Genomic DNA, 26,279 nt, shown 5'->3' on the forward strand with positions numbered 1-26,279 from the left:
AGATGGTCTCTGCCCCCATTGAGCTTACAGTTTAGAGATGCATTATCCAATATGGTAGCCACTAGCCATATGTTGGCTATTAAAATCAATTAAAATGAAAAATTCAGTTCCTCAGTCACACCCGCCACATTTAATGCACTCCAGAGTCACAAATGGTTACCTTCCCAGCACTGCATAAAATTCTATTAGATAGTGCTGGAAAGGGGACGAGGGATGATACCTGTATGGTAAAGGTCATGATAGAGACTTATAGGTACAAGGGAAGAATATTATTATTATTATTATTCTCATTATAATCAAGATGCAGAAACTGAAAGTCAGAGAGGTTAAATAATTTGATCAAGTTCACACAGCTACTAAGTGGAAGAGCTGGGATCGGAACCAGGTCTGTCTTAATCTCATGCTACCTCAGGCCATTTTGTGGAGGAAATGAGTCAGGCACAGGTGGAATCTGGTTAAAGAGAGAAGATGGAGAAGGCATCCTCGGTGGGAAAGCAGCAGCTTGGACAAAGGCACAAAGGCACAGCTGGGCAAGGTTGAGAGAGGACCACGAGTAAACCAGTCTGGCTGGAGAGGCAGGGACTTGCTGAACTCATGTGCTTAGAAAGGTAAGTTGGAGCCTGCCTGCCTTGACTCAGAGCCAAGGAGCTAGGAAACTCAGCCCTACGTGCACAGGTTGACTCCTTGAAGGTTGTTAGCAGGAGCATGGCATGGTCCAAACTGTATGTTTTGAAGGTGGAAGTGCTCAGGGTGAACTGGGTTGAGGACCAGTAAAGGATGGCAGGGGGATAGAAGAAAGGGAATGAATGAATGGTATGAAGCAAAGAACACCAGAGTGGGAGCCAAGAGCTTAACCCTAAGATTGACTGATTGATTGATTTTTGTTTTCTCCCTTTTTTAAAAAAATGTTTATTGGAGTATAGTTGCTTTACAATGTTGTGTTAGTTTCTACTGTACAGCGAAGTGTATCAGCTATACGTATACATATATCTCCTCTTTTTTAATTTCCTTCCCATTTAGGTCACCGTAGAGCATTGAGTAGAGTTCCCTGTGCTATACAGTAGGTTCTCATTCATTTTCTATTTTATACATAGTATCAATAGTGTATATATGTCAATCCCAATCTCCCAATTCATCCCACCCCACCCCTTCCCCCTTGGTATCCATATGTTTGTTCTCTACGTCTGTGTCTCTATTTCTGCTTTGTAAATAAGATTGTCTATACCAATTTTTTCAGATTCCACATATATGCATTAATATACGATACTTGTTTTTCCTATTTCTTACTTACTTCACTCTGTATGACAGTCTCTAAGTCCATCCACATCTCTACAAATGACCCAATTTCGTTCCTTTTTATGGCTGAGTAATATTCCATTGTATATATGTACCACATTTTCTTTATCCATTCCTCTGTCAATGGACATTTAGGCTGCTTTTGTGTCTTGGCTATCGTAAATAGCGCTGCAATGAACACTGGGGTGCATATATCTTTTCGGACTATGATTTTCTCCAGATATATGCCCAGGAGTGGGATTGCTGGATCATATGGTAGTTCTATTTTTAGTTTTTTAAGGAATCTCCATACTGAACTCTAAGATTTAATACTGTGTTAACACTGGGCAATATATGTCATTTCCCTGGGCCTCATCTTTTCAACTCTAAAAGGGCATGGCTGGCCCACATGATCTCTGAGACCCCCTTTAGCAATGGTAATCTAGGATTCTGCAAATGTGAGTGACATTAGGCTAAGAGAAGCAGTGCAAAGTGTAGCACTGAATATGGGGGCAAGGAAGACGGCAGAGTCAAAGGTCATCCTGAGACAAAGGGGGAATGATGTGCTACTAACAAAACTAGGTAAGAGTGTGAAAGGGCTGGTCTTTGGGGGGTTTTTGGGGGGGGAGGTGGGTGACAGGGTATGGAGGTTGGAAAGGATAAGAGGTAGTGGGAAAATAATGGGTTTGTTCATTATTTTATATTCCCCAAATACAGATTTTAAACTCTGACCTATGACCCACAGCAGGAAATACAACTTGTATCGTGGTCCAGCACAGTTGTCCTGTGTATGTAACCGAAAAAAAAGGTTTATGAAATAAACAGTTACTCTTACTAAGGGCAATGGGTCTAATCTTTTCTATTCTAGTACACTTCATTTTTTTTAAAAAGCTGCTTGCCATCCACTGAATATCTTTTATGATCAATCTATGTGTCACTGACTAAGAGGAGGCTCCCGTCTTCTTAAGTTGGGGGCGATGGCAGGGCATCCCATCACAGAATCCAAGAAGAAGCTGCAGCAGTGAACTGGCGAGGCTTCGGGCTGGGGAGAGTCTGGAGCGTGTTTAGTTGAAGACCCGTTCGGAGAGAGCGTTGAGGCAGGTAGAGGGAACCACGCGTCCAGATTATGGGGGTCGGGGGGGGGTACCCTCAGGACACCGTAGGCGTGAGGACCGGGCGGAAACCTGATTCCCGCAGGAATCCAGCGACCACCCGGGGGCTGCATTTCTTAAGCGTGCTCGGAATGGCTTCTGCATCTCTGACCTCATTTGGATTTCAAAAGCTCCTCCGCTTACTCATCCTCCCCCCGAGGACGGCGTGCGCCCACTCCTCCATTCATTCATCGCACCCCGATCTCAGGGAGCGCCAACCAGGTGCGAGAAGGGCGAGCCGCTGCCGGCCGGGGCTCCCCTTCTAGTCTGTTCGCCCTCCCGCCCAGCTCGCGCGCGCACACAAAGTTCTGGCTGCTACCCCTGCGGACCGGCTCCCCTTTGCCAATCAGAGCTGAAGCGTGTGCACACCGGGCCGCGCCGAGCCTCGCTGGCCTCGCCGAGCCTCCCTGGCCTCGCCCGCTCCTGCCCTCGGCTCGGCCTTCCCCGCCTCGCATCCGTGCCATCGGCGCTCGATTGCGCGCGGAATCCGCTCTCCGGGCTCGCTCGCTCGCTCGCTCGCTCGCGCTCTGCCGCCGCTCCCGCCCCCGCCCCCCGCCCCTCCCCCGGCTCCTCCCGCCCCTCCTCCGCCTCCCGTGCAACTTTTGCCGAAGCCCCCACACACACAGCCATGCTGAGCTGAGCCCCGGCCGGGGACTGGCCGCGCGCTGCCCGCCCCGGCTCCCGCCCCACCGCGGACCCGCTCGGGGGCCGCGGCCGCTCGGCCCTCGGCCTCGGCCGCTGCGCCCGCCCGCCCGGCCGCCCCGGAGCCCCGCGCAGGGCCCGGGCCGCGGCGGCGGCGGCGGCGGCGCCCGGCCCCCTCCCCCGGCGCCGGCCAAGTGAGGCGGTGATGCGGGCGCTGGCGGCCCCGGCTGCGCGGAGAGCGGAGACACAGGCTCAAGATGGCAGATTCCGACTGAGGCTGGGGGGGCCGAGCTCGCGCGCCGCGTTCCCTTCTCCGTTGCCATGAATCGCGGACACCCCGGCCCCGATGGCCCCCGTGTACGAAGGTAAGCGGCGCCGGCCCGCCGACCCCGTTCGCCCCGCGCCGCCTGGCTGCCGCGGCCCCCGCAGCTTTGTTCTGCCCGCCGCCCCTCGCCGGGCAGCCCCCGGGCCCGCCGCCCCCGGGCGCCCGGCCTCCGCGCCCCACCCCCGGGGCTCGAACCGGCTGCCCGCCCCCTCCACGCCGCCCCCACCCTCGCCCAGCGAGCGGCCGGGATCCGGAATCGAACAGATCTTATTTCCAGGGTGGAGAAAGAGGCTGGGGGGGGGGTGTGGGTGCGAGGGTGGGCTCCTGGCCGAAGAAAAGAAATTAGGAGGGGGGCGCCGGGGAAAAGACAGACCCATGACGGTGCTCTTTATTTATTTGGAATAAATAAAGGTGATACGGTGTAGCTTTCCTCCTCCCCCCTCCCCCAAAGAAAATTACCTTTAAGATGATGTGCTTTCCACTCTCTGTCCTCGCAGCTCCCTTCCCATTTCCCTCCACTCCCACCCCACGCTCCTTTATTCTTCGCGAGCCTCTGATTTTGGGGGGCTGTCGGATCGGAATGTACGGGGCTAGGTGATGAGAGGGGATAGAGAGGAAAAGTCCATTTCAGACCCAGGCAGAACAATGCAGTAGGCTAAAATCTCCACGCATTAGCGTGTGTAAGGGAAAAATGTAGTTTAGGTTTTCAAGTCGGGGAGGCAGCCAAGACGTCTGTTCGTCTCGATCGGTCTGGGTAAACCTGCGTCGTGCACCTTCACCTGGCGTCGGGTCCTTTTTCTCATCTGTCTTTAGGAAGAAAGAAAGGAACGGAAGGCACGAGCGCTACGTTTTCCCCTGCACTCCCTCGCTCTTTCGTTTCTGTTCAGTCAGTTCTGTCAGCTTCCAGGCAGAAATCAAACTGGAATCAACTAAGTTTTTACACTCCAGTGTGTTTTTTGTGTGCTTGTAATAGGAGGAATTTTGAACCAAAGGGTGCTTGATTTTTTTTCAGTCATTTTCATCGTGAAAATGTTTTCTCGTGCAATCACTGAAGTAGCAGCCTTTACATACTTTTAGCGTCAGTCCATCCGGCTTTCTTTCGGTTTTGTTCAGATATTCTGTGGATGAAATAGCAAATGAGAGGGGCACGGGTTTGTGGGGGAACAGAGAGGAGGGGTGAGGAGATTTTAATCCTCTGTAAATCCGGAGAGCAGTCCTGGCGAGTGAGACAGGGAACGCATTAATAGTTTTATCTCTATTATAAAGGCAGATTAAAAAAAAAACTTATCTGAAAAGAAAATCTGTTATTAGTTCCAGGGCTCCAAATGAATTAGGTTCCTGGATGGAATAAAGTTGCCAGTCAGGTCCTGGATAACGAGGCTGTAAATAACCTATGGACTGTAAATATTTTTTTTTCAGACTCTCTTAGAAACAAAGGGGCCTGTTTAGAAGGCAACAGAGAGATGTTATTTCAGGGGCTTTCCTCTTTGATTCTGAAGAACACAAGGTCCATTTAACCATTCAACAAAACAAAACGAAATTTCTGATCACTCCACCACGCAGAAAAGAGCGAGCCGGTGGCTCTGTGAACACGCTAGGAGGACCCAGTCGGGCGTTCATTGTTTGTCTGTGTCTCTGGGAGGGGGCTACAGTCAATGCTTCCACTGTCTGTGGAGTGTTAAAATGAAACAATTTTCTCTTTATTAAGTACCTCTTTTGAGACTCCCTCTGCTGGACACTCCGGGTGAGCACTGGAGAAGGAACTTGGCATTGAATTCAGAACTATAGTAAAGGGCTGCTTTCCCTTTTCACAAGGGGCTGGGTGTGTGGGTTGGGATGTATTTAGTCAACTTTGTGGAAAGCCATCCTGGGAACCGTGCTGTTCTCCTCCTGTCCCTCGCATTGTAAATCCAGATGGAATGTAGGCCATACCCCTGAGGCCAAGACTTGGCACTCCTGTTCTTCCAACAGTGCTCTTCTAGTGCATGACACCAGATAAAGACCTGTGGGTTTGTAAGATGTTGTGGTGTAAGAATCAGCACCGATCTCAAAGGTCTCAGGAGCTCACTTTTTAAATTTGCAAGCCTGCCGTCTGTGTCCCAGGTGACCTGCGTGGTCACCCCGGTCCACCCCGGGTTTCCCTCAGTCTTGTCTGTGTGCTCTCTTAATTATTCCTGTGCTTTGTGCCCTTTGATTCTGAGAGAGTTTCTGCATACCTTTGTAATTCTTCTCCTAGTCTTCTCACCCCTCCTCAAGCAGTCCCAGCTTCACTCTGCACAAGCTTAGGTCTGGGTCTTTTTTGAAAGAGACTGTCGGTCGTGCTCTAAAACAGACAGGTGACCTCTATAATCAGGCACTGTATTGCGGAACCCACATTCCCGTCCTGCTGTGAGTTCCTCTAAGACTCCAGTGACCTCCTTTTTCCCTCCTTGGTGACGTCTGCTTGATTTAGCGAACCTGATTTTTACCGTATCCCCATCAGAGCATATGGACTCCTTGTGTGCATCCTGAAGGAGCAGGGCTTTTCCTGTGGAATTCTCCAAGAAGAGTGATTTCTGATAGTTTTTAAGCTACTGAAAGGTTGAGCATGGAGTTCTCAGGAGAAGGATAATGACAGGCGAGGCATTTCAGCTGGAATTCAGGGGTGTACTCATTTGTTTAAATGGGGTGCAGTTGCCCCAAGCTGGGATTTGGTGTGAAGGCCCGAGTGCATTAGTGGAGCATTCTGAGCTGCCAGGTTTTTAGAGAGAAATGCTCAGTTGGAAACAGGGTATGTTTGATAATACAAATTAATGGGTAGGAAAGTATAATCAGTCTTCTGTGACTTGCTTTTAAGGATAGGTTTATAAATAGCACATTAGTTTTCAATGGCTTGGTACTGATCAAGTTAAACTTCTTTAAAAAGGTTTATTTTCTTTAGAAGGTTAAACATTCGCCTTGCAATTATGTTTACTCCATCAACTTGCTTAGCAAGGCTTTTTCCAATATGTAGTGCAAAGGCCAACCACAAAGGTCTATAGTGCCATAGGTTCTGAATTGGAGGACCCTAAATCCCACGTTAATTGTGTTCCACTGTCCCTGGGCTGTGCCATGTCCACTAGTGTTGGCTTATACAGTCAGACTTCCCAAAACTGTAGCGCTGAAGTCTATCATCAGATGGGCCTGAAGACACCTACCAAGAAGTGGATTCTGAATCATCTTCCATTAAAAGAATTTGATGACACATGTTCAAAAAATATCTTTTCCTGTGTTTATGTTTTATATTTTTAAAATGAGGAAGTATAAATATTGTTTTCATTCTCACCACATTTGAAGAGTGAATCAAGGCTCATTAATTTTATTCCTGATCCTGGACAGTGTGGTACGATACTTGAATCAGAGAAACCTGGGGTTTGAATCTAGCTATATGGCTTTGGGGCATGTTACTTAACTTCTCTGAGCTTTTTTTTTAAAGCCTTGTTCGATTGTGCCAGGGCTCCATTAGAAGCGAGTACAGGTAAAGCGCTTGGCTGTAGTAGGCATTTTCTCAGTGCGTGTTAAATCCCTCTAGCTTTTGAGCTGCTTACAGGCATGACAACTCCAGGGAAAGAATAACCCACAAATAGTTTAGAAAACCAATAATAGCAGCATTCCAATTATTGATCTCCTGCTATTCCTTTTCCAGTTTGGGCACCAGCAACAATAAACCCCCTATGGCCACAGAAGAAAGAGCCTTTTTTGACCCCCTCTGTGACTTTTCTAGATTCTTTATTCCCACTGAGCTTCTGCTGGTTTCAGGTAGAGGATTTCTCTTCTCTAGTGACACATTCTATGCCACTTTAAAAATGAGGCAACAAGCCATTAGAACAGAGTTTCAGGGTCTGCAGCTGTGCCTCTGGGAAAGTATCCCAAAGTATGAAAGATAATCTTTGCCCTTAATCAGGATCCATTCGTAACCCAGGCAGCAGGCCAGGAGAGGGAGCGCCCAGAGGTGGCTTCCCTACCAAGGGCTCCTCAGAGGGGAGGCACCCGCCCCACCACGAGCCAAGCTCTGGATCAGTGCACCAAACATAATTTTCCTACAGAAGAAAATTTGGTGCTTTATGCAAGTTACAGCTGCTCATATTCTTCGTATTTTATTTTTATTTATTTATTATTATTATTATTTTATTTTATTTATTTATTGGCTGCGTTGGGTCTTCGTTGCTGCACGCAGGCTTTCTCTAGTTGCGGCGAGCGGGGGCTACTCTTAGTTGCTGCGCGCGGGCTTCTCATTGCGGTGGCTTCTCTTGTTGCGGAGCGCGGGCTCTAGGCGCGCGGGCTTCAGTAGCTGTGGCACGCAGGCTCTAGAGCTCAGGCTCAGTAGTTGTGGCATGCGGGTTCAGTAGTTGTGGCTTGTGGGCTCTAGAGCACAGGCTCAGTAGTTGTGGCGCACAGGCTTAGTTGCTCCGCGGCATGTGGGATCTTCCCGGACCAGGGCTCGAACCCGTGTCCCCTGCATTGGCAGGCGGATTCTTAACCACTGCGCCACCAGGGAAGTCCCTATGTTTTATTTTTTGTTTCTTTATTTCTCTCTTCCTTCCTCCTGTAGAGACCAATCTTAAAGGAACCGCCTTTGAGGTGTATATGGAACAAAGTAGTGACAATCAGGAGGGTATGATACATGAACATTTTTTATTGTTCTCTGAACGTGTCATTTGCCAATGCTTTCTGGTGGTCTTACGATGACAATTCAAGCTCTTCGGGTTGCTATCAAAGGCGAGGTTCAGAATAATGCCAGCAGATGTCATATAACCTCTGATGGAGTGTGAACTTGAAAGGCCCAAACTCATAATAGTTCCATTTTGTATGGCAATACCCTATTGGGGGTGGGGGAGGGATTGGAGGTAGAGAAAGAAAATGGAAAACCTGGAATATAGAAAGGTCTTTTTTTTCCTCTAAAAGAAACCAAGATGCCTGAAGTTCATGGCAGTAATTGCGACTTAGACCCCACTTAGTTTGTGGCACACACTCTACCCACATTGACTTGCTTGTCCTCCTAACAGCCCCAAAATAGGCACCGTCACGCCCACTTTACAGGCAGGGCTCTTCTTTAACACATCCATTTCACAGACGTTTATACAGGGTGTCTGTCCTCGAGTTCAGGTTGCATGGGAAGTGAAAGTCAAAACTAAGCATGAGCTCACCAGACCATGGTCTGACTCAAGATGGAATGCCTTTAATGTGTGTGTGTGCATGCATGCACCCTCGCATCGGTTCTTAATTCTTACGTGCTCATGTTTCTTGAGGTATAAAAGGAAGACCCCACGTCCCTATTTTCTCTTGAAATATTTTCTTTATTTGGAATCAAAAAAATATTTCTGAATGTAGAAAATACCTATTACAAATTTCCTTAGAAATATCCCTGGAAATTACCATCCCTGGAAATTACCATCTCTCATTTGCAGAAGAGTCCATCTTCCTCCTTCATTACTTACATCTTATATCTTTGTAAACACATTACACTTCTAATTTGCACACGCTGCTCAGAGACTTTCTGTTTTTGGCATTTGGCGTTACCGGCTCCGTCGCCAGTGGACCCATTCATCTTACATGGCTGTTGGAGAATTAATTCCTGGCTTTGCTGCCTGGCTGAGATCTTTAATCCCAGGTAGTTTTGTGGTACTTATTGGTGGGGATATAGATCTGGTGGTCACTCAGCAGATCCCTCAGGGAAGGAAGTTGTAGAAGAAGAAAACCTAGCTCCACCTATTGGGAGTGTGGAGCCCAGAGCAGGAAAGGACCTTGGGAGAATTTAGTCTGACAAACAGAATGCAGCTGACATAAGTCATAAAAAAAAAAGTTGAACTACTCTCAAAAGAAGAGGAGAGAGTGCACAGAAGAATCTTGACGATTCGGTGTAATATTGGTTCATCCAGGTTTAGAAAGGACAGTTCGTCAGATTCTTTAGAGGTTCTGAGTCTGCGAAAGCCGTGCCTGTTTTTCCAGGTTCTCTACGAGTAAGTGAGGTGTTCATGAGAGTGGCTACAAGTCAGACTTACAGCCCGTATTCCTCCATCTTTGGTCTAGAGCCAATGGAAAAGGCAAAAGATATGATGGGCAAAGCCATTCAACTTGTGATTTTCTGATGGGTAACTTTGCCATTAGAAAGTAAGCTAGTGAAATAGTTGCCAATAAAAAAAAAAAAGCAGCAAACTTTTTTTTAACATCTTTATTGGAGTATAATTGCTTTACAATGGTGTGTTAGTTTCTGCTTTATAACAAAGTAAATCAGTTATACATATACATATGTCCCCATATCTCTTCCCTCTTTCGTCTCCCTCCCTCCCACCCTCCCTATCCCACCCTCTAGGTGGTCACAAAGCACCGAGCTGATCTCCCTGTGCTATGCGGCTGCTTCCCACTAGCTATCTATTTTACGTTTGGTAGTGTATATATGTCCATGCCACTCTCTCACTTTGTCCCAGCTTACCCTTCCCCCTCCCCGTATTCTCAAGTCCATTCTCTAGTAGGTCTGTGTCTTTATTCCCGTCTTGCCCCTAGCTTCTTCATGACCATTTTTTTTTTAGATTCCATATATATGTGTTAGCATACTGTATTTGTTTTTCTCTTTCTGACTTACTTCACTCTGTGTGACAGACTCTAGGTCCATCCACCTCACTACAAATAGTTCAACTTCGTTTCTTTTTATGGCTGAGTAATATTCCATTGTATATATGTGTCACATCTTTATCCATTCATCTGTCGATGGACACTTAGGTTGATTCCATGTCCTGGCTATTGTAAATAGAGCTGCAATGAACATTTTGGTGCACGACTCTTTTTGAATTATGGTTTTCTCAGGGTATATGCCCAGTAGTGGGATTGCTAGGTCATATGGTAGTTCTATTTTTAGTTTTTTAAGGAACCTCCATACTGTTCTCCATACTGGCTATATCAATTTACATTCCCACCAACAGTGCAAGAGGGTTCCCTTTTCTCCACACCCTCTCCAGCATTTATTGTCTGTAGATTTTTTGATGATGGCCATTCTGACCGGTGTGAGATCATATCTCATTGTAGTTTTGATTTGCATTTCTCTAATGATTAATGATGTTGAGCATTCTTTCATGTGTTTGTTGGCAATCTGTATATCTTCTTTGGAGAAATGTCTATTTAGGTCTTCTGCCCATTTTTGGATTGTGTTGTTTGTTTTTTTGATATTGAGCTGCTTGTAAATTTTGGAGATTAATCCTTTGTCAGTTGCTTCATTTGCAAATATTTTCTCCCATTCTGAGGGTTCTCTTTTCGTCCTGTTTATGGTTTCCTTAGCAGCAAACCTGTAAAACTGCAAAATAATTTTGTGGTTTTACAGCCACTTATTTCTAAACACGGCATTGAAGAGATCTGTAGTGTTTTTGAAAGTAGCCTGTTTTAGCAATTCTTGCCTAACTTATTTTGCTCTAGTAGGTTCTGATTAATTAAATGCCACTGTGTTTAAGTAGAATTAAGATTGATTGACTCTTGCCTGTGCTAATGCTGTAGACTTTATAAAACCTTCATTGTCACAGAAAGAATGCAGTTTAATATATGAGTGGACAAGGGCGTTTCCCCCCAGGTTGTGCTGTGCATGCTCAGTGAAAGATCACTGTAGAACCTGCCATAACATTGGGTTATGACACTTTGGATTCACATAGTTACAGATTGCATTCTGATGAAATAAGGTTTTTTCCCCCCTATATTTTTACCATTTTCCTCTAGATCAATATTACCCTTTTGATTCAACCTATGGAATTGTTATTCACAATATAAAATGATTTTCCAAGGGCTCATCATAAGAAAAGTGATCCATCATGCCAGTTCTGTATAGAACTTCTAGTTTCATGGCATTAAGGAAGCAAATTTTAATATGTGTGTCTGGAATCCTTTTAAAAGTCACATGGTAAAGCAATTTTGAAAACTCTGGTTCATTGCTTGTTATGGAAGTTTGATCTTTTTTCCCCTAATGAAGAATTTACAGAGCTCTGACAAAAAGCAACGTGTAAGTTCTTAAAATTGTGCAGAGAGGCAGCAAGTTACACCCTCCCGAGTTCTGTGTCACTGCACCTAGTCAACCAGAATCCAGGCTGATAGCAGGAGCTTCTGCAGGAAAGTGAATTACAGGGGAACTCGTAATGGGGGCGGGGATCGGGGGGCACACACCCCTGAGGCAGGTACATTTGAAGCTCCAGCACACTGTGATCACTGTGATTCATTAAGGATGACCTGCACCATCAGGAAAAGATTAATCAATATTCATTATGTTCTGTTAACTGAGACTGGGAGTTTCTCTAATGTATTATAGAAATGTTTCCATAAGAAAATGGTTAAAGTAAAGAAACTCTTTCATTTAATTATACCACGACTTACTCCCCAAAAAGGATTTAAGGCCTCTTAAAGGGTTAAGTTACTGGAAGAGGGAAAATTAATTTATATAGATCAATTCTGTGGATCGGCCTATTTCCAAAGATGTCGGATAAGTGAGGTTTTCCTCTCCAGAGCGACAACAGAAACAGTCAAAGCTCTTGTGCTGGTGTAACCAGGTGAACAAGCAGAGTGCATAATGGAATTCATTTGCAAGGTCATTTTTGCTTGGCTGGAGTGGTAAGCACAAAATAGACCAGCAGCCGAGAACGGTAAGTGTTTGGGATCAGTTGTTGAAAGGCTTAAAACGGGTTCTAATTCGAGAGACATTTTATGGCGTGGAAAAGGGAACCAATATAATCAAAATGATACTTGAACGAGGTAATTTTTTTCCTGGCCTGGATGTAATAGAGGGGATGAGGCAGCGGAGGGTGAGCCACGTGGTGCAGGGGGGAGGCGAGCTCGCCGTGGTGATGGAGCTGGGCTGTTGCTGGGGTCACACGAGAGAGCGTGGCAGAGCACTTAGCCGCATGCCTGATCCGGGCATTCAGTAAATATTTGCTCCTTTCCAGTTTCCTCCCCACCCCTCGTGGCCGTGATCTAGGACCAGGGAAGCTTGCTGGTGTTAGCAGTGCCATGATACTTAGAGTCTGCCCGCTATATCCACAGCTTGCACATCCATGGATTCAACCAACCATAGATTGAACATATTTGGGAAAAAAATCCAGAAAGTTCCAAAAAGCAAAGCTTGAATTTGCTGTGCACCCGGCAACTATCTACATAGCGTTTACATTGTATTAGATATTACAAGTAATCTAGAGATGATTTACAGTAAACAAGCAGATGCGTGTAGGTTATGTGCAAATACTACACTGTCTTATGTAAAGGACTTGAGCATACTAGGCGTTTGGTATCCACAGCGGTCCTGGAAGCAGCACTCCTCAGATACCAAAGGACGACCGATTCTGTTTTTCTAAAGACTCTCTTCTTTTGGTAGGCTCTCTTACATTCTACCCTGGGATCACAGTATCTCAGGATCTTACTGGGTCAGTCTTCACACACTCGTATCAACCTTTGACACTTGAGGAAACTGAGGCCCAGAGCACTGAAGAGGCTGCCTCAACGTTGCCTTGAGAGTCACTCCGGCCGTGGGCGCAGAAACTCCAGGACAGTGGCCACTGAGTGGGGCTTCACTGGGCCGCCCTGCCAGCGGGAGCTCCATGGTGTGCGTCCCACGAGGCTGTCACAGCCGCGAACCTTCTCCCAGAGCTGGGGGAGGTCCTGGGCCTGGTCCTCCTGGGTGCCCTGCCGCCCACGGTACCTCCCCGAGCCCATCCCCGGGGGGCTATTTCCCACTGTCCAGAGCAAAGCAAGGCCATATGCCCTCAGCTCTGGTTTTTCAAGAGTCTTCTGTTAGGAAGTTGTTCCTTATGTTTCCCTGAGAAAGTTCGCAGCTTGTCACCACGAACTACTTATTAACAACAACAAGAAAAAAATCACAGAAATCGGTACAATTGTGATGAGTTTCACAGAATCTCAGAGCACTTTTCAGTCATTAAGTGGCTTTAAAAAAAAAAAAAATGCTGGGACTTCCCTGGCGGTCCTGTGGTTGAGACTCCACGCTTTCACTGCAGAGGGACCAGGTTCGATCCCTGGTTGGAAAACTAAGATCCCACAAGCTGCGCTGCATGGCCAAAAATAAAAATTAATTAATTTAAAAAAAATGCTGATTTCCCAAGGTCGAGCTTCGACTCATTCTTTCTCTTTGATGTGACCAAAACTTGAACCCCATCCCTGTTGTCAGGCATGTCATTCTGACCCCACAGGGGATCCTGTTGGGGTCCCTTCTGTCTTGCGCTTCCCACCTCCCTTGGAAGCTCTTCCATCCCAATGAGTAACCCTTCATAGTATTTGAACACACAGACTTTCACAAGAAGGGATGGCTTGACTTGACATTGCTGAATCCCAGGGTGACGGTGCAGGGCAGCCTGCAGCCCACCGATTCCTGGTTTGTGTGTCCAACCTACGACCACCTCCACCTCCCCGCGGACCTGGGGTGCCTCCTGGCCACCTGCTCGGCCCCTGTGTGCACCCCACGGGCCCTGCCTGGGGAAGGCCTACAAGCGGGTGCAAGGCCTTTTGGACGGGGATTACCAGGGTCCCAGGGATCCAGAACATGGTCCGGAAGAGGACAGGGGCCCAGCTGGTGACCCTGGGGACACCTCTCCCCTTGGGGAGGGGTGTGGCTGGGGGTCTTGAAAGTGTGGGGTTCAGGGCTGGAGACCCTTTTACCCTGTTCTAAGGGCAGTGCTGCTAAGGGGACTTCTTGCTATAAAAACTTGGGCAACAAAGGCAACTCAAAATGTTTTGTGTTTATACAAGTCATGGCTGGTGATTGCTTCACTGGATACTCTGCTCCTTTCTCTCCCTCCTCAACCTTGACGTTGTACTTACAGTTGCTCCATAAAGCGTGGCTGATGAAACTGCCCCATTTCCCGTTGCTGGCTAAGGAAAGCTCGGGAACCAGTATGTTGTTCCCACAGTGAAACTTGACAGAGAGCCTAGTCAGTCCAGCAGCTCTTCCGTTTTGTCTGTTTCAGCCATTGACATTCGCAGCCTCTCCTACTTCTGTCCTCCCTTGACGTCATCTCACCTCTCTGCTTCCAGCTACTTATTATTCCCCACTCAGCTACCCACAGCGAGCCAGCCTCCTTGCCTGCCTGCTCGTCGTCTGACTTTGCGTATCTTGGCTGTGTCTCTGCCTTGTTATACTCGTAGGTGTCAGGGTCCAAGTGCAGGTACACTGGGGCTCACTTTGGGGAGTGTTTGTATAGGGAGCTGTTTTGGAGAAGCGCTTCTCCAGCTTTGGAAACCGTCAGTCACCAGGAGGGCTTGTTAAAACAAATCACTGGGCGCCACCCTCAGAGTTTCTGTTTCAGTAGGTCTGGGGTGGGGCTTGAGAATTTGCATTTCTGATTGAGAACCCCTATTTTAGAGGAATGCATTCAGAATGAGAAATCAGTGTATATTTAAAATCAGATGGTAGTTGCTTTGATGAAAACTTTCCTTGGGCATGTGGGAGTTGGAGACCTGGCCAGGGTATTATTTGCTGTACTGCTCTTGGTGGCCGAGACGGCCTCCAGCCTCCAGCCTTTCTGCCTCAGCTCCGGGAGAGACGAGGCCCCATCTGCTCCAGGGCCCGTCCATGCAGGGGCTACTTTCTCTTGTTCTCTCTCCAGAGCCGGCCAGTCTGTAGTTCATCCAGTTTGGCACTGGGGCCTCAGAGTAGAATGGGCAGATATCATTCTCACAGTAATAATATATTATTATTAATCGACATAAAGAGCTCTGTGATTGTCTCCATTTACGGAAGAGGAAATCGAGGCTTAGAGATATTAAAGAACCTGTCCAAAGTCTCATAAGCCAGACCTTGAGCCCTCCTGATGCCGGAGCGTGCTCTCATCTTGACCGGCCAGCCGGCCGCCCGGCTCCTCACGGGGCAGTTGGAGTGGTCGGGGCAACATGCGGCACGGAGAGCCACAGTTAACTCGAGTAGAAAGGATCCGGGATCCTTCTCGGAGCAGGGCAACCACGGCGGGGGGCTGGCAGTGCTGGAGCGTTGATGTTGCAGACACACATCCTCCCACCCCACGCTCACCCCCGCTCTGCTGTCCCATCAGCCTCCTCTCCATCCATTAGGGACAGATGAGATGGTGAGTGTAAAGCACTTAGTCCGGGAGCTGGCATGTAGGAGGGTATATAGTAAGGGACAGCCACGCCATGAACCCATGTGAGCAGCTAAACCAGAAATCTGAGAATAATCTTCCTGAGACCTCTAAGAAAAAAAGTTATGAAAAGGTGGTAACAGCTAATACTTATCAAGCCCTTGGTATTGCCAGTTCTGTTCTAAGGTTTCAGTTATATTAATTCACTGACTCCTGTAGTAATGCTGCAGGGTAGGTTCTGCCCAGCTGTGTGACGCTGCAGAGGCACTGGAAGGGTCGGCTGCTCACAGGCGGCTGAGCTGACGTTGCCCTCCCCCCCCCCCCCCCCCCCCCCCCCCCCCGGCAGCCTGGATCCAGAGCTCCCACCCCTGCCTACCAGGCTCTAGCTGCGAAGCGGGAAGTCTTCCCAATCCCTTCCTTGATAAGAGAGTGAAATTGGTAAATATGCTGGTTCTGCTCCCAATGTAAAATGTTCTTTGTTTCAATCAGAATCTGAATGAATGTTTTAAAATTTGAGAAACTGATTTCTGTTGGTCTTCTTGAAAGATAAGGTGGCCGGCATAGAACAGTCAGGTCTGAAAGACAAGAGCAGCGGAAGGGCCAGCTCTGCCATGTGTTAAAACTAAACCATAAAGGTTCAGATTTGGCACGAAACTTGACAGACCCATCAGTGGGCAGAATAGGTGTGCCAGATGTAAGATCCTGTTGTCTGTGAGCATTTAATAGATGACGAAGGAGTTTCCGTGAAGCGGTGGGGCAAGGAAACCTGATTTAACAAATGGGAATGGGACCACGTGATAGCAATTTGAAAAATCTCAACGGGTATTATCACCTCACAACATTATACCAAGATAAATTCTATGTGATTAAAATGTTAAATTCAACAAAAGTCTGCTGAGCACATTAAGTATGCCAGGGACTGTTCTAGGTGCCAGAGGTGCAGCAACGAACAAAACAGATGTACACCCCTACCCTGAAGCAGCCTGCATTTTAACGGATAAAGGTAAATTTATCAATGGATTAAAAAAATCCTTTTTTAAGAAAGCTTGAAGGAAACAGAAGTGGATATTTATTAAACCTCTGGAGGGGTTGAAATTTCTAAGCTTAGAATCTGTTGAAGAAATCGCAGAGGAGAATATCGGTAGTTTTATTAGTGTAGCATTCCCCAATTGTAAGGTTGTTTCTGGTTTTTCTATCATGAATCATTTCTCAGTGTCATTCAATGTAACATTAAGGGGTGTCTGAATTTTAGGATCGGTTCTTCTAAGAAGCATTACTAGGTCAAGGGGTATGAACATTTATCCAGTTCTAGTTATAGACCACTGGATTAATTTCCTCCCCTAAGTGTTTTTATATTAAACAAATCAAACCACCTAGATAAAGATTTAAATTTACCTGCCTGTTGATTCAGGAAGGCACAGAGTTCCCCCTGCTTGGGGGTCGGGTGGGGGGCACATACCATTCCCAAGGGCTTTCAAACACCATTGTCTCTGTATGTCAGTGACTCCCAAAGCTGTGCCTTTACCTAGACTTCTTTTCTGAGCTCCGAAGTCATAAAGCCAACAATCTACACGACATCTCTATTTGGATGTCTCACAAGCATCTCAAACTTAACGTGTACAAAGAAAAAAATCTTGGTCAACCACCTGAAATATGTGCTTCTCCCAGAAATCTTCATTTCCATAAATGGCATCTCCTTCCACCTGGTCGTTCACATCAGAAACCTGAATGTCATCCTCGACTTGGTTTCACTTCATATTTAATCCATCACCGAATTTTATTGATTTTTGCTTCCCAAATATAGCCATTCTTGTTTTTTGCTATAGTTATGTTCTATAAAGTCACCGCAGAGGCTGGATTAGGGGATGATGGACGACCGCTCCTAGGATTAGCTTCCTGCGAGCCTCTGCTCTTATTTTCATCAACTGATCAGTACATAACCTTGTTTTATGTGTGTTTTTGTTTAAAGACACCTTATTTAATATAAATTGTTGATTGATTAGTATTGAATCACAGCCCACAGCACTGTAACTCATGCCCGAATGAAGCTTACCTAACATGCATTTTTCTATGAGACACATCACAGCTTCCTTGCACTTAGGAACACTAGACAGCCCTTCATCACTATGCTTGGGGGTCATTTAAAAATTCCCAGCAAAAAAGTACCAAAGAATGTGAAAAACGTGGTACTAAATAGACCAGGGAAAGTAGGCTTGCTTATAGTATAAGAGCTGCAGCAAGAAGGTAGAGCCCGACCTCGTTTGACCTCAACTGGGAACACAGGCATCAGGCATCATGCAGCCCAGGTTTTTCCTGGCAGCGTGCGCGTGCCCAGGGATGACTGTAGAAGCACCTGCTGAGGATTGGTTTTGAAGTTACAAATAAATTTTTAGCAAGGTGGTGAATTCGCAGATACAGAATCCACAAATAAATACGATCTGCTTTGTATGGTGAGCCTGTTTCTCTCTCCACTGCCATCCGCTGGTCCATCGGTCAGCAGGCTTTCTGTAAAGGGCCACATAGTAGATATTTTAGGCTTTGCAGGCCAAATGGTCTCTGTCACAGCTACTCCATTCTGCCGTGGTAGTGAAGGCAGCTGTAGACCAGACGTAAATGAGTAGGTGGGGCTGTGTTCCAGTAAAGCTTTACTTACACAAACAGGCTTTGGGCTGAATTCGGCCTTCAGGCTGTAGTTTGGACCCTTGCAGCCTAGTCTAACCCACCTCTGTATCTCGTCTGCACTACCTGCCTGACCTGTCCCCACCCCGCCCCCCATCCATTCTTGAGCCTCCAGCCGATTTCCATGTGGATTTTAAGTGTAACTTAGATCTGATCACTCTCCTACTTCAGATGGCCAACCGCTTCCCATCACACTTCTAGTAAAATCCCAAATCCTGAGTTACACAGCGACAGCACGGCCCCTGCTGATTTCTGCAATCTCACTTTTGGTCAGTCTTCCCCCTTTGTCCCCTTTGTGACTGTCCCTTGCTCCTTCCTGCTTCAGCACCTTTGCACACAGTCTCCCTGCTTGGAATGCTCGTCTGCCCTCTGCCTGGCCAGCACCTGCTCACTCTGCAGTCACAACTGAAATGTCACTTCCTCCTGTAAATTAGATGCCCCTGTTCTGATCTCAGGGCACGCCGCTCTTTTCCTTTGGGACACTTAGAGCGTTCAGGTGCCTGTGTGTTTGGGTGTATTTGCTTTCCACCTGCCTCCCCCATCGGACTGCAGGCTCCGGGAAGATGGGCCGAGTCTGTCATTTCTGTCTTCTCTGCTCGTGTCACCTTCACATGCATTGTAGACACTTTCCAAGACTTGTTAACTCAGCACATGATTGTACAGCACACTTTTGTTCGTACAGATCTTTGTATGATGCTGCAATATAGAAACCTGCAAAAGTCACCCTTTTAGAGCCTCTAGTAGATCTTCTCAGTTTGAGAGTGATGATTAAAGAGAAAAGAAATCCTGATAAGTGAGTTTGTAAATGGGTGTGAATGTGTCTTTATTGTCAGAGGGTGATTCTGCCATCAGGTACACCTAGTCCAGGGCTTTCTCCCTGGGACTTGAGTGCTGTGTTTAGTCCTGCTGGTCTCCCTTTTCTCCTAAAGATTTTTTTGAACTTTGCTGGTAACGTTTTTCCCACAGGGAAGTGGAGGTGAAGAGTGCTTGAGGAGGCATTTTGGCACCCCTTTTAAAAACTGACTTTCGTTTCTTATCTCCAGCCATCATCTCATGCCTCTGAGACCTTAACTGGTATTAGTTTTTTCCTACAGCATTGCCGTCATCTGGGGAAGAAAATCTTTGATTTGTCAGAGAATCATCCAAGTAACAAAGCTCCAAATTGAAGAACATCCCAAGAATCCTGCGTGCTCTCGGTGGACAGACCACTTAGCATATTTTAGGAAGATCATACATCATTTCTTAGATGGTCTTTTGTAGATTAGCAGTGATGAAATATAAAGCCTTATTTAACTTTTATTTTTTCAAGAGATGTATTATAGAAACACCACTTGTGCATTACAAAAATTAGAAGATAAAGGCAAGCAAAACATACACATACCCTTTCTCTTTCCTTTCTCCAGAGATTACCACTGTTATCCTTGTAGGTCTTTTTCTGTGCACATATATGTACACATACTTTTTTTTTTTTAACACCAAAATGATGTAGTACTGTCTTGTAATCTGCTTTTTTCAATGAACAATTTACAGCCTTTATTTCAGTAAACTTTATTTCCTTTAGTTCCTTGTCCGTATTCAGATTTCCATTATTGGCCTTCAAATGTCCTTTGAAGCCAGTTTGTTGAAATCAATGTCTAATCAAGGACTACGCACTGCATCTGGTTGTAACTTTCTTTTCATCTCCCAACCTGGCAGTCTCTCTCTAAAGAAATGGGCCAGTTGCCCATAGAAGCTATCACCTTCTAGATGTGTGGGGCTGCTTCCTTAGGGCGGTGCCGAGCTTGATTCTTCATCTCCTTTATTTCCTGTGTCTTAGGGGCTCAATGAATTCAGGTTCATCATTTTGGGCTAGAATACCCCAGAGTTGATTCTGGGCCCTTGCTTCACCTTCCAGGGACCCACTATTAGTGAAGCTCAGATTGACCCCTGGATGAGGGTTATTATGGCAGCCTGAACCCTTCCCTGTCCAGTTCCATTTTCCCCCTTGAGACCAAAAAGTGATCTGTGAGGTATAACTTTGGCGTACAGGCCATTTACTGAATGGTTTTAGCACCAAATGATAATTCTTGCCTGAACATTTCATTAGGTTTTGTAAAATGATGTTTTCCTAATTCTTATATAGAGTAGAGCTTTTCCTCTTCAACTGGGGCCAACTGGTTACCCCGAAATAACAGTTCTCACTGGAAAAGCAGGATCTTTGCTAATACTCACCCTTTAATGATTAATTTTCAAATTAAGGAGTTGCATAGTAGCCATTTCAAATAATGAGAAATGAGTTTTTTCTGCCTTTTCTTTTTTATCATTAAGTAGTCATGGATTTCTATTGATTTGGTATGTTTTGATCATTAATCTTTTTGTTACAACTTTAGGCAGTGAGGCCCCTTCAGCTAGCTCCTGTGACCTCTTGACAGGACCTCCACAATCTTGAAAAGCTTTCTTGCTAAATGGTACGAAGGCCCCAGGCTCATTTTGGACTTTGTAGTGGTATTGGACAGTGGTGTTAGAGACCACGATCTGGGCATTAGGGGTGGTTATTACTACAGAGGTGACTTTTTTCTAGAGAATTTCAGTGGACAGAGCTAGAAAATACATGTTGTTAAAAATTAAGAGTTCAGATACATCTTTAGTTTAGTTTTAATTACCCTGTGCATTCGCTTACTTTCCTCAATTTTATCATCGTAACTCCTTTCTTTTCTATAAAAAAATCTTTATTTCTTCTATAACCTATAAATATAAGAGTAAAGTTTCAAAACACCAACATTTATATTATTACAAATGCTGAAACTACAAAAGAAACTTTAACACATCTTTGTAATTTTGTCTTCTCTTTAGCATGCATCCAACTAAGGATATACAGTTGACCCTTGAACAGTGCAGGGGTTAGGGGCACCAACCCTCACCCCCTGCACGGTCACAAATGCACATACAGCTTTTGACTTCCCCAGAGCTTAACTATTAATAGCCTGCTGTTGACTGGAAGCCTTACCAACAATATAAACAGTTGATTAACACATATTTTGTATGTTACATGTATATCTACATATATCTTATGCATTCATGACGTACCTAACTTTTTCTTGATTTTTTTTTTTCCCGATATTTCTAGGGCTACACAGTTCATCTGCAGGTTTTTTCAAATTATTGCAAATCTCCAAAAAAAAAAAAAAAAATTCCGGTATGTTTACTGAAAAAAATCAGTGTATAAGTGGACCCACGTAGGTCAAACCTGTGTTGTTGAAGGGTCAACTGTATAATTAAAAGCTGCGTTCTAAAATCTCTAAAAATAAATTCTTCTTCAGGGTGACTGTGTCACCAGTTTGACATATGGTTAGGTTCATATCTTTCAGCTTCTTTTCAGTTTAAGAAATTTTTTAATTTAGCTTTATTTGAGAGAGGTGATGCGTTTATATGACCGCAACGTCAAAACTACACCAATGTTAAACGTAGATGACAGGTATATGGGAATTTGTTAAGTTATTCTTTCTACATTTCTTTTTGTTTGAAAGTTAAAATAATTAAATTTAAACCATATAGGGACTTCCCTGGTGGCGCAGTAGTTAAGAATCCACCTGCCAATGCAGGGGACATGGGTTTGAGCCCTGGTCCAGGAAGATCCCACATGCCACGGAGCAACTAAGCTCGTGCGCCACAACTACTGAACCTGCGCTCTAGAGTCCACGAGCCACAACTAGTGAGCCCGCGTGCCGCAACTACTGAAGCCCGCGCGCCTAGAGCCCGTGCTCCGCAACAAGAGAAACCACCACAATGAGAAGCCCGCGCACCGCAACGAAGAGTAGCCCCTGCTCACCGCAACTAGAGAAAGCCCGCGGCCGCAACTAGAGAAAGCCCGTGGCCACAACTAGAGAAAGCCTGCGTGCAGCAATGAAGACCCAACCAGCCAAAAAGAAATTAATTAATTAATTTTTTAAAATTTATAAATTTAAACCATATAGAAAGATATACACAATGAAGTCTTTACTTTGTTCCCTCATAGATAGCCATTTTTATTAATGTCTTGACCCTTTGAGTCTTTCGTTTTGCATATTCAAATTGTGTGTGTGTGTGTGCACACTCTTATTCGTTTATACAAAAGGTAACATACCATATATATTGTTCTACATCTTAACAATATATTCTGGAGCTCTCTTTATATTAGTACATAGAGATTATCCTCAGGCTTTTTTACAGCCACAGAGTACCTATTTTGTTGACATATCAGGTTTATGGAACATTAACATAATCTTGGATTGTATCCAATCCTCTGCTATTTACAAACCATCTGTAGTGTGTCACCTTATAAACATGGCATTTCATACTCATGCAGGTGCATCTGTAGGATAGAATCCTATAAGTGGGATTGTATGGTCAAAGGGTAAATACATCTGTAACTTTTAAAAGGTATTGACAAATTCCTCCAGTTAGGATTTGTACCATGTTTCACTAGAAAAAGCAGTTTACGAATGTGCCTGTTTCCCTAGAGCAGAGCCCATAGAATCTGTTGGGAAACTTTTGGATTTTTGCTGGTAGATGAGAAATGGTATTTCAGTGTAGTTTTAATTTATATTTCTTTTATTATAAGTGAGGTTGAGCATCTTTTCATTTGTTTAAATGTCATTTGATATTTATTTTATGCAAACTGTGTTTTGAACTTTATACATTTTCCTACTATGTTGTTGGTCTTTTTCTTCTTTATTTCTAAAGGCTCTTTATATACTTTTTTGTGATATGAGTTGCAAATATTTTTTCCTAGTTGGTCATATATGTTTTTTGTGTGTGTGTATTTATTTACTTATTTTGAATTTTTGAATTTTATTTTTTTTTTTATACAGCAGGTTCTTATTAGTCATCAATTTTATACACATCCGTGTATACATGTCAATCCCAATCGCCCAATTCATCACCCCCCCACCCCCCCCCCCCCACCACTTTCCCCCCGTGGTGTCCATACGTTTGTTCTCCACATCTGTGTCTCAATTTCTGCCCTGCAAACCGGTTCATCTGTACCATTTTTCTAGGTTCCACATATATGCGTTAATATATGATATTTGTTTTTCTCTTTCTGACTTACTTCACTCTGTATGATAGTCTCTAGATCCATCCACGTCTCAACAAATGACCCAATTTCGTTCCTTTTTATGGTTGAGTAATATTCCATTGTATATATGTACCACATCTTCTTTATCCATTCATCTGTCGATGGGCATTTAGGTTGCTTCCATGACCTGGCTATTGTAAATAGTGCTGCCATGAACATTGGGGTCCATGTGTCTTTTTTTTTTTTTTTTTTTAAAGGAATTCCTTTATTTTTATTATTTATTTATTTATTTATTTATTTTTGGCTGTGTTGGGTCTTCGTTTCTGTGCAAGGGCTTTCTCTAGTTGCGGCAAGCGGGGGCCACTCTTCATCGCGGTGCGCGGGCCTCTCACTATCGCGGCCTCTCTTGTTGCGGAGCACAAGCTCCAGATGCGCAGGCTCAGTAGTTGTGGCTCACGGGCCCAGTTGCTCCTTGGCATGTGGGATCTTCCCAGACCAGGGCTCGAACCCGTGTCCCCTGCATTGGCAGGCAGATTCTCAACCACTGCGCCACCAGGGAAGCCCCCATGTGTCTTTTTGAATTATAGTTTTCTCTGAGTATATGCCCAGTAGTGGGATTGCTGGATCATATGGTAATTCTATTTTTAGTTTTTTAAGGAACCTCCATACTGTCCTCCATAGTGGCTGTATCAGTTTACATTCCCACCAACAGTGCAAGAGGGTTCCCTTTTCTTCACACCTCCTCCAGCATTTGTTGTTTGTAGATGTTCTGATGATGCCCATTCTAACTGGTGTGAGGTGATACCTCATTGTAGTTTTGATTTGCATTTCTCTAATAATTAGTGATGTTGAGTAGCTTTTCATGTGCTTCTTGGCCATCTGTATGTCTTCTTTGGAGAAATGTCTATTTAGGTCTTCTGCCCATTTTTGGATTGGGTTGTTTGTTTCTTCAATATTGAGCTGCATGAGCTGTTTATATGTTTTGGAGATTAATCCTTTGTCCGTTGATTCGTTTGCAGATATTTTCTTCCATTCTGAGGGTTGTCTTTTCATCTTGTTTATGGTTTCCTTTGCTGTGCAAAAGCTTTGAAGTTTCATTAGGCCCCATTTGTTTATTTTTGTTTTTATTTCCATGTCTCTAGGAGGTGGATCAAAAAAAATCTTGCTGTGATTTGTGTCAAAGAGTGTTCTTCTTTTGTTTTCCTCTAAGAGTTTTATAGTGTCCGGTCTTACATTTAGGTCTCTAATCCGTTTTGAGTTTATTTTTGTGTATGGTTTTAGGGAATGTTCTAATTTCATTCTTTTACATGTAGCTGTCCAGTTTTCCCAGCACCACTTATTGAAGAGACTGTCTTTTCTCCATTGTATATCCTTGCCTCCTTTGTCATACATTAGTTGACCATAGGTGTGTGGGTTTATCTCTGGGCTTTCTATCTTGTTCCATTGATCTATGTTTCTGTTTTTGTGCCAGTACCATATTGTCTTGATTACTGTAGCTTTGTAGTATAGTCTGAAGTCAGGGAGTCTGATTCCTCCAGCTCCGTTTTTTTCCCCTCAAGACTGCTTTGGCTATTCGGGGTCTTTTGTGTCTCCATACAAATTTTAAGATTTTTTGTTCCAGTTTCGTAAAAAATGCCATTGGTAATTTGATAGGGATTGCATTGAATCTGTAGATTGCTTTGGGTAGTATAGTCATTTTCACAATATTGGTTCTTCCAATCCAAGAACATGGTATATCTCTCCATCTGTTGGTATCATCTTTAATTTCTTTCATCAGTGTCTTACAGTTTTCTGCATATAGGTCTTTTGTCTCCCGAGGTAGGTTTATTCCTAGGTATTTTATCCTTTTTGTTGCAGTGGTAAATGGGAGTGTTTCCTTAATTTCTCTTTCAGATTTTTCATCATTAGTGTATAGGAATGCAAGAGATTTCTGTGCATTAATTTTGTATCCTGCAACATTACCAGATTCATTGATTAGCTCTAGTAGTTTTCTGGTGGCATCCTTAAGATTCTTTATGTATGGTATCATGTCATCTGCAAACAGTGACAGTTTTACTTCTTCTTTTCCAATTTGTATTCCTTTTATTTCTTTTTCTTCTCTGATTGCCGTGGCTAGGACTTCCAAAACTATGTTGAATAATAGTGGTGAGAGTGGACATCCTTGTCTTGTTCTTGATCTTAGAGGAAATGCTTTCAGTTTCTCACCATTGAGAATGATGTTTGCTGTGGGTTTGTCATATATGGCCTTTATTATGTTGAGGTAGGTTCCCTCTATGCCCACCTTCTGGAGAGTTTTTATCATAAATGGGTGTTGAATTTTGTTGAAAGCATTTTCTGCATCTATTGAGATGATCATCTGGTTTTTATTCTTCAATTTGTTAATATGGTGTCACATTGATTGATTTGCATATATTGAAGAATCCTTGCATCCCTGGGATAAATCCCACTTGATCATGGTGTATGATCCTTTTAATGTGTTGTTGGATTCTGTTTGCTAGTATTTTGTTGAGGATTTTTGCATCTGTATTCATCAGTGATATTGGTCTGTAATTTTCTTTTTTTGTAGTATCTTTGTCTGGTTTTGGTATCAGGGTGACGGTGGCCTCATAGAATGAGTTTGGGAATGTTCCTTCCTCCACAATTTTTTGAAGAGTTTGAGAGGGATGGGTGTTAGCTCTTCTCTAAATATTTGATAGAATTCACCTGTGAAGCCATCTGGTCCTGGACTTTTGTTTGTTGGAAGATTTTTAATCACAGTTTCAATTTCATTACTTGTGATTGGTCTGTTCATATCTTCTATTTCTTCCTGGTTCAGTCTTGGAAGGTTATACCTTTCTAAGAATTTGTCCATTTCTTCCAGGTTGTGCATTTTATTGGCATAGAGTTGCTTGTAGTAGTCTCTTAGGATGCTTTGTATTTCTGCGGTGTCTGTTGTAACTTCTCCTTTTTCATTTCTAATTTTATTGATTTGAGTCCTCTCCCTCTTTTTCTTGATGAGTCTGGCTAATGGTTTATCAATTTTGTTTATCTTCTCAAAGGACCAGCTTTTAGTTTTTATTGATCTTTGCTGTTGTTTTCTTTGTTTC

General features: G+C 44.4%; 1 protein-coding gene across 1 annotated transcript in view; it reads left to right on the plus strand.

Moving 5' to 3' along the window:
* Positions 1-3,218: 3,218 nt before the first annotated feature.
* The window catches only part of HIPK2 (homeodomain interacting protein kinase 2), a 187,450-nt gene continuing 164,389 nt past the window's right edge, over positions 3,219-26,279 (plus strand). The window contains exon 1 of the mRNA XM_036863333.1: positions 3,219-3,433. Within this exon, the coding sequence (XP_036719228.1) occupies positions 3,415-3,433 (19 nt within the window). The 5' untranslated portion in view covers positions 3,219-3,414. The remainder of the gene's footprint in view (positions 3,434-26,279) is intronic.

The sequence above is a fragment of the Balaenoptera musculus genome, chromosome 9 (genome assembly GCF_009873245.2).
Source record: "Balaenoptera musculus isolate JJ_BM4_2016_0621 chromosome 9, mBalMus1.pri.v3, whole genome shotgun sequence".
Classification (NCBI taxonomy): Eukaryota; Metazoa; Chordata; class Mammalia; order Artiodactyla; family Balaenopteridae; genus Balaenoptera; species Balaenoptera musculus.